General features: G+C 46.8%; 2 protein-coding genes across 4 annotated transcripts in view; one reads left to right on the plus strand and one right to left on the minus strand.

The window, feature by feature from the left end:
- Positions 1 to 167: 167 nt before the first annotated feature.
- Positions 168 to 3,189, minus strand: LOC104818802 (ATP-dependent (S)-NAD(P)H-hydrate dehydratase). Of its 2 annotated transcripts, XM_010548544.2 has the most exons (11): positions 2,823 to 3,189; positions 2,274 to 2,350; positions 2,061 to 2,170; positions 1,847 to 1,970; positions 1,579 to 1,641; positions 1,316 to 1,479; positions 1,181 to 1,242; positions 1,020 to 1,086; positions 683 to 748; positions 457 to 591; positions 168 to 350 (listed from the first exon to the last, which is right to left on the minus strand). In XM_010548544.2, the coding sequence occupies exons 1-11, from the start codon at positions 3,088 to 3,090 to the stop codon at positions 323 to 325; spliced, it is 1,164 nt and encodes a 387-aa protein (XP_010546846.1). In that variant the 5' UTR covers positions 3,091 to 3,189; the 3' UTR covers positions 168 to 322. The 2 variants fall into 2 exon arrangements, with proteins under 2 accessions (XP_010546846.1, XP_019058750.1); XM_019203205.1 differs by lacking the exon at positions 1,847 to 1,970 and having other exon boundaries at positions 1,579 to 1,660.
- LOC104818801 overlaps positions 3,174 to 8,623 on the plus strand; it is a 7,002-nt gene continuing 1,552 nt past the window's right edge. Inside the window, exons 1-2 of one of the 2 annotated variants that reach the window (XM_010548542.2) lie at positions 3,245 to 3,435; positions 3,588 to 3,631. In XM_010548542.2, coding sequence (XP_010546844.1) covers positions 3,267 to 3,435; positions 3,588 to 3,631 — 213 coding nt within the window. In that variant the 5' untranslated portion in view covers positions 3,245 to 3,266. Of the gene's footprint in view, positions 3,436 to 3,587; positions 3,632 to 8,623 lie in introns of both variants that reach the window. The other variant, XM_010548543.2, reaches the window with a different exon arrangement.

Below are 8,623 nucleotides of genomic sequence, written 5' to 3' on the forward strand. Positions count from 1 at the left end.
TCTCTTCTCTGTCACAAAAAAAGCCCCCAACTTTACGCGTATTTCCTCTGATAAGGATGATGAACATCTCTGTTCTTGCTCTGAAACAATAGAATTCATCTCCAAGAACGCAACCAGTGGACATAAGACCACAGAACGCGTTTGTTTTCACCTTACGCACCGGAAAATGGATCAAAGATCAAAGCTTTTATTATGGCCATTTACCACGTTTCGAGTTGAAGAACATCACCAAAGACGAGAAACAGAAAACAGAGACAGAGCAGAACTAGTTTCACGATCTCAAGAACGATATCTGTCTGTCTTGTAAGGCCGTTGAAAGAGGTCAAGAAACAGGGCAAATATCCTCCAAGCTGCAACAATAACAGAACACAAACACATGTGGCTGTACGAATCCTAATCCCGGAATGAAGTAGTGAGAGTTTTCTGAGACAAATTTTTAGGTAGAAGAATTCATACCTCTCCCCCAAACAATCGATAATGTCGCTCGTGAGAGTTGACCTCTTCTTCTTCTCGAACGCCAGCAATGCAGCCTTTCTCAGCAGACCTGACGCGGCTACGCATCCCGAGATGGCTGGATTTTCCGACGAGGAGCTGGTGAAATTGGATCATTCAAATGCAACGGTATTGATTGATGGGTTAAGAACGATAAAGAAAAGGGTGCAATGGCATCGAGATATCTAACCCGACAGTCTCTTTTGCTTCAGAAGGTGAACTGAGCTGCCGAGCCCAAGACAAAAACACTGCAACACTGGATGCAACCATACGAACCGAAGATATTAAAAAATATTATGGATCGAATTAGATACCTTCAGCCCACAAGCACATTCCCAAAGAATAATCCATACTCAATAGAAATTGAACCACATACCTACTGCTTTAGCAGGATACTATGCCGAAGTCTAAAGAAATTCTTCCTTAAGTTCAAAAGGTGCAAACTTTATAATGTGAACTAGCGTGCTCTCCTCTTGACTTGTGGTAATATGCAAAAAAATAATAAAAAAAAGGTTCGAATAAAATACCTCCCGGAGAGGATATCACCTTGCCCACCACAGCGCCTAGGTGAACCATATATGCTCACAGATTTGACTGCAGAGATTGGAGATGCAATAACACCCAGTGAAGCATTAGTATTTTCATAGCGTTTTCTCGATAAAAGTATAAAACAAGAAAAGATTCAGACCCGTCTTTCCATCACTTATAAGATCAGATTTGCCTTTCCTCAGAATTGTAACGCCTCCAATCCTGATCATCACAGATGTACAATCTTAGTTATTAGTTGTTTCAGTAGGGTTTTATAGTTTCGTGGTGTACTTACTCTCTGGCCAAAGAGCACAGCTGTTCTTGAGCATTCTGTTCATTTACTTCACAGTTCAGAACTTTCTGAACTAGGCGCTTATACTCGTTCACATTTGGGGTTAACACAGCGAGTGGATAATCGCTGACGAGATTGATCGAGTCTGTTATGAGAAACAGCCCGTCCTAATGGAAGAGCGAGTGGAACAGAAAATGATCAACAATCAAGATTTACTAAAAGGACAGACCAAGAAATTTGATCTTTATGCCAAGATAACTGCTTACCCCATCGACTACAAAAGGGATGTTGGACTCTCTAGCAAGCTTCATAATTTTGCTGACACATTCCTGAAACAAATCAAAATCTCTAGAGAAATTTTGCATGAGAGTTTCTAGGTCAAGAAGGCCGCAGTATCGACCAAAATATTTTTCCAATTCAATGCATCTCTAACAGACTATGCAGAATCGGATCAAATTATAGAATTATTTGCAGACAAAAAAACCTTTCTTTTTCCTCTCCTCTATGCAATAAACTGGGCTGAACAACGCATACCAGAAGAAATGGATCCCGGCCTAGACCGGGACCGATTACAAGGCAATCAAATCTCTCCATCCATTTACTGACTTCACCAAGTACTTTCTTGGAGATTTTCCCTCTATCTTCCCCACTTAAACCACTACGCTCCCATTAAAAGAACAGAAACAGAGATTAGAGAGACGGACAAACCTACTAAGACAAATCATGAAAGCAAAGCACGGGACATCACCTGAGGCTGTACGATTCCTCCAGAACCGGATGCACTATCAGTTCAGGACTATAGCTCTTTATAACTGGAGCAGCGTCCTTTGTGCAGAAAACATGAGACAAATCAGCGCCCTGCAGCGACAAGAAAAGAACCATCTTATCCTTAGAGACCATGTAAATTTGACCAAAAAGGAATTGAACAACACTTGAAGGATAGTGGAGCAAGACTACTAACGATTTTCAAAGCCGAAATGGCAGCAAAATAAGGAGCGCCTGTGTACTCACGACAACCTCCAATGATAGCTATCTTCCCTGGTAGAAGATTGAAAAACAATTCAAGCTCATGGCATAGGAATTGATCCCACAAAAATCGCAGAAAATAATGGCAAGAATCAAATAAAGGTTCTTGCACACGGAAAGAACCGAATTTCATCCCCAACACTTCCTGAGCTATTATTAAGTTTTTATCCATTTGGCTGCCAAAAGCAACTCTTGAACTTCTAAAACCTAAATCTACCTTTTGATGTTGCTTCAATCAGCTCATTTCTACTTGTTCATCTTCTTCGCCACCGAAGCTCAATAAATAACTTACATAACCTAAAAAAGGCATCTTTGAACCTAAAGTCTCCGGATTTGAACAAACAAAGTCGATTTCGATATCCGCCAAAAAAACCCAGATCATAAGCGATTAAACAATCGAATTCAAATCCATGTATACAACAAAACCCCACATGTAAAACAGGAGAAGGAACACAATTACGGACAAAGATTAGATCGGACTAACCAGCTTGTCCTTTGTGGAGCTTGGGGTCGAGAACCGGCGTAAGGGTTCTCAAGACGCTATCGGCGTCGGCCTCCGAGGAAATACCTCCGGAGCTCATGGCTCTGACGATCTTACGGCGACGGTTCTTCGCGTTGCAGCCACAGAGTGTTCTTACCAAATGATCTTGCCTCCTGAGCACGGACGATGAAGAAAAATTCGGATGCAACATATAACTTTTGGTGAAATTCAACCATGCGAGGCCGGAGAGGACACCATGCCTAGCCAACATCAGATTCCTGTTGACTCCTCTCACAAACCCTCGGGCCGCGAAAGCGGAAACCACCGAACGACGGGACACGTGTCGGAACAAGGGAAAGACTCTGTCTGGTTCGGAAGTTTTACTTAATTAGAGAAAAAAAATAAGAATACCCAAAATCATCGAAATTCTGAGCCATCGGGGAGAAGATGAAGCGGACGGCGATGGACAACGCGATGAGATCGGGGGTGGTGGTACTGGGATCTCTGGCCTTCGGCTACTTATCTCTGCAACTCGGATTCAAGCCTTTCCTCGATAGAGCCGAAGAATTCGAACGCTCTCTTCAATCTCCTCCTCAACAGCAGCAACTTCAAGGAGGTTCGCCTCCCTCTCCCTCTCTCTCACACACTCTGGTTTGATTCTTGCCTCCGTTTCGGTTTATGTCGTAGAATGTTTGACGAATTTAGTAGGTGAATACTGTTGATCCATCCGGGTTCTTGATTTCCGGCTGTGAAATTGTCATCGTGCAGCAAAAATTTGGATTCAGCCTGAAAAACTAGCGAAATTCTTCATGGTAATTCTACATCTATTGTGTAATCACTAATCGCATTGACAAAATGTAAACAGAAGGCATGCGAATAAGGCTGTTTAGTAGAAAGATTGGTTTTAACAAGAGGAGGAATCTGCAAAACCTAAGAGCTTGATAGAACAACAATCTAAAATAGATACGCAAGTTGTATTGATCAAATGGGAAAACACCAATACAACGACTGAGAGTTGATTCGTGTGAGACTCTCCCTCACCCCTTACCCTTAGACTTTCAATCACAAAATGCATAAGGAACCCAATATCCCATCTTTCGTTTTTATAGCCGCTGTACAACCCAAAAGAGGTTCGCCAATCCCCACGCGCCCAAAACCGTTTTCCAAAAGCCTATAGTAATAATTAATACTAGGTAATAATGGGTTTGTTAAAAACCCCTTTTCCCTTCCTTGCTCTGCCACTCTGATCATTCTCCAGGCGATGTTGTCTCCTGCGTGTCCCTGATGTTGTCTCCTGCAGCTCCAACCTCAGCCCTTGCATCTATCTTTCCGGTGATCGGCTTCCTCCTCCTTACATAAGCTCGAAATGGTGTATCACTACCCCCGGCCCGAAGACGCAGCTTGTCCTCAAGCTGGAATTCCGGAAACTGGTGAACAAAATCCTGAGCCAATTCCCATGTAGCCTCATGAAATGGTAAGCTCTTCCACTGGATCAGGACCTCGAGTAATCCTTCAGGTGAGTAGCGGTGATCAATGATATCCTCCGGCTCAACAATCACCTCCAGATCTGCGGTCAAACGAGGTGGCAGAGGTTGGGTTTCAAAAGCCGACCCAATGGCTTTCTTCAACTGAGAAATGTGGAACACTGGGTGAATTTTCGAATCAGTAGGCAATTGGAGTTTATAGGCCACTTTCCCAATGCGTTGGGTCACCTGGAATGGACCGTAGTACCGGGCAGCAAGTTTCTGACAAGTTCGGCGAGCCACCGAGTGTTGCCGATAAGGGCGAAGCTTCAAGAAAACCCAATCTCCCAGCTGAAACTCGAGCTCTCGACGTGATCGATCAGCATATTGTTTCATCCGATTTTGTGCTCGAATCAATTTCTGCCTTATGTCTATCAGCATCACATCACGTTCCTGTAGAGAAGCCTCTAAATCCCCATTCATGGTAGAACCGGGTTCATACCTGATTAGAGCAGGAGGAGCGCGCCCATATACCACCTGAAATGGAGAAGTCTGTAGGGCCGTGTGGAAGGCAGTGTTGTAGGAATATTCAGCCCAGGCAATGAACAAAGCCCATTTTCTCGGATGATCGCAGGCATAGCATCTCAAGTATGTTTCCAAACTCCTGTTCACGACCTCTGTCTGACCATCCGTTTGCGGGTGGAAGGCCGTGCTGAACTTGAGTTTTGTACCCGAGAGGCGGAATAATTCCCTCCAACAGAGACTGAGAAAAATCCTGTCTCTGTCTGAAACTATGGATGTAGGAAAGCCATGAAGCCTGACAATCTCACGGATAAAGACTGTAGCCACATCTACAGCCGAAAAAGGGTGAGTTAAGCAGATGAAGTGAGCAAACTTACTGAGGCGATCCACCACAACCAGAATTGCATTGAAACCGCAGGATCTAGGGAGTCCTTCGATGAAGTCCAGGGAAATGTCACTCCATATCTGAGTCGGCACCGGTAACGGTTGCAGCAAGCCCGCCGGAGATAGTGTGGAATACTTGTTTCTTTGGCAGATAGGACAAGCCGCCACATAACGCTGTATGGCTCCTTTCATGCCCGTCCAATGAAACAACGATTGAACGCGCTTCATTGTTTTTAAGACACCACCATGTCCTCCAATGGGACTGTCATGCAACTCAGCCAAGAGAATTGGAATAAATGCAGAAGTAGCGGGAATCGCAAACCTTTGTTTATATAAGAGTACGCCACCTTGTAGAGAGTATCCAGGAGGTGTCGGCTGTGAGGCTCTGAGTTTGCCCAGAATTGGTCCCAAAACCGGGTCCTCTTCAACTTCCTTTGCCAGGGAAGTCAGGTCAAGGCAAGTAGGAACTGTCAGCGCCCCGATCCAAGACGTCCCCTGTATCGGTGCATCATGGGGAATCCGAGAGAGGCCATCGGCAGCTTTATTCTCGAGTCCTGGCTTGTATATGATGTCAAAGTCGAACCCCAGAAGCTTGATCAGCCAGCGTTGGTACTCCAGGCTCACCATTCGTTGTTCCAACAGAAATTTTAGGCTTTTCTGATCTGTGTATACTTGGAACTTTCTGCCCATTAAGTAATGTCTCCACCTCTGGACAGCAAGCACAATGGCCATGAGTTCCCTTTCATACACTGGTCGCATCTTGTCTCTGTCTTTCAATCCAAAGCTGAAATAGGCCACTGGTCTCTTCTTTTGCATCAGAACAGCTCCTACTCCCGCTCCCGAGGCATCAGCCTCGACTACGAAAATATCTGAAAAGTCAGGCAAAATCAACACAGGAGCTGAAATCATTGCGTGCTTGAGGCTGTTGAAAGCATATGATGCCGTATCCGACCACATGAAACTGTCCTTCTTCAATAAGTCGGTCAGGGGCTTGGCGATTGTCCCGTAGTTACGGACGAAACGTCTGTAGTAACCCGTCAACCCTAAGAACCCACGCAATTCTTTCACCGTCCTGGGTTCTGGCCATTGCTGCATTGCCACCGTCTTGCTGGGATCAGTGGCGACACCGGCCTTTGAGGTCAGGTGGCCGGGATACTCAATCTGTGGCTGGCCAAAAATGCATTTCTTGCGGTTAGCGAAGAGCTGCTGTTGGTGTAGCACCTCAAGGACTGTCTTGAGATGCGTCACATGTTCTTCCCAGGAACGACTGTAAATTAATATGTCATCAAAGAAAACCAATACAAATCGCCGCAAGAAAGGCTTGAAGATCACGTTCATGAGAGCCTGGAATGTAGCAGGGGCATTGGTCAAGCCGAAAGGCATGACCAAAAACTCATATAGTCCATCATGCGTTCGGAATGCCGTTTTGTGAATGTCGGAGTCTGCCATACGTATCTGATGGTAGCCCGACCTGAGGTCCAGTTTGGAGAAAATCTCAGCTCCATACAACTCGTCCAGCAGTTGGTCGATGACAGGGATTGGGAATTTATCAGGAATGGTAGCCCGATTTAACGCCCTATAATCCACACAGAACCGCCAGCTGCCCTCCTTTTTTCGAACCAACAAAACGGGGCTCGAAAAAGAACTCTGGCTAGGGCGAACAATACCAGCCTTGAGCATATCCGAAACCAGCTTCTCAATCTCTTCTTTGTGAGCATGTGGATAACGGTAGGGTCTGACTCGGATTGCAGGGGTTCCCTCACGTAAGTGAATAGAGTGAGCACGTTCTCGGAGAGGGGGCAGTCCTTCCGGCACGCCAAAAACAGCTTGAAATTCGTCCAAGACTGGAATCAATGCTGCTGCTGGCTTCATCTCGAGCGATGAGTCTGATTGTAACATGTTGATCTCAACCCAGAAGCGTTGTTCCCCGTGATGTACGGTCTTCATCAATGACTTGAAGGAGACCAATGAATTCTGTAACCCAGGATCTCCCTGAATGGTGACTTGGGTTGCGCCTTGAAAGAATCGCATCTCCAGCTTTGAAAAGTTGAACTGGATTTGACCAAGGGTTCGGAGCCACTGAATACCGAGCACCACATCAGCGCTGCCGAGCTCGAGAGGGAGAAAGTCGGCGACAATGGCCAAGTTCTGGACGTATAGGGTTACCGCTTGGCAGATCCCTTCCCCTTGAACCGTTAGCCCGTTGCCGAGGAAGACCCCGTAACCCGAGGTGTGAACCGGTCTGAGCCCTAGCTTTGTAATAACCTCCACAGACATAAAATTATGGGTTGCGCCGCTGTCCACGAGAACCACCACTCCCTGACGGCCGATCGTGCCTGCGACCTTGAAGGTTTTTGGAGAAGTGAGACCGATGACAGAGTTCATGGACAGCTCAGCCTGCTCTGGGACATCTGTAGGTAAAGGTGTCGATAGCTCCTTCAACTCCTCTTCACCCACCAAATACTCCACGTCATCTTTTACCAAAATAACCTGTAGTTCCTTGTTTTTACATCTGTGCCCCACAAAATATCTCTCATCGCAGCGAAAACACAAGCCACGTCGACGCTTTTCCGCCACCTCATCATCACTTAAACGCCTAAAGGGATTAGGGCGATCAGCTTGTGGGCCCATAGAAGGTACCGTCGAGGCCGGTGCAGGGCGCCGACTATCCCCCAGACGGCTGGTGTCAGACGACTGTGTTGCCGGCACTGATACTGTACGAAAATTTCCCGAAGTCGACGACGCAGAGCGAACAGACCTCCCCTCGGAGTGTCTAGGAGGAACCCCCGGTGGCTGAACAGAGCAACCGTCGAGACGTAAGGCGAGGTCGACAATCTTCTCAAAGCCCTCCGGGTGAAAAATATAGAGCAAGTCACGAAGCTCGGCCTTTAACCCATGTCGAAAGGCACTGACGACCATATCCTCCGGCATCTCCGGCAACTGGGCTAGCAGAGCCTCAAAGTCCTGCAAATATTCCGCAACCGAACGCGACTGTTTCAGAGAAAATAGACGATCAGTAAAAGAACCTGCCCGCTTGTCGCCGAAACGCGACAGCAACCGGAGTTTAAAATCTGTCCAGTCAGTGAAATCCGAGCGGCGGCGCTGCCAGTTGAACCAGTCCAGGACGGGTACATCCACGCTCAGGGAGACGAGGCGAAGTTTCTCCTCATCAGTGCAGCCTCCATGTTCGAAGAATCTCTCTGCACGAGTAACCCAGCCATGGACATTGTCTCCTTCAAAAACCGGCATATCGATTTTTTTCACTTGGGAGTCGAACGTGTTTGTGAAACGGCGGAGCCCCCCCGTTGCTGTGTCCGTCTCTGTCTCCGGCAACTCCCCTGAGTTCAGGATCGTCTCCCCCGGTAGTATCGTCGGGTTTGCGTCGCCTGGCGGATGGGTGGAGCTTGAAGGCTTATCGGCGGGGGCCCGCAACGC

Source organism: Tarenaya hassleriana, unplaced genomic scaffold (assembly GCF_000463585.1).
Source record: "Tarenaya hassleriana unplaced genomic scaffold, ASM46358v1 Cleome3, whole genome shotgun sequence".
NCBI lineage: Eukaryota > Viridiplantae > Streptophyta > Magnoliopsida > Brassicales > Cleomaceae > Tarenaya > Tarenaya hassleriana.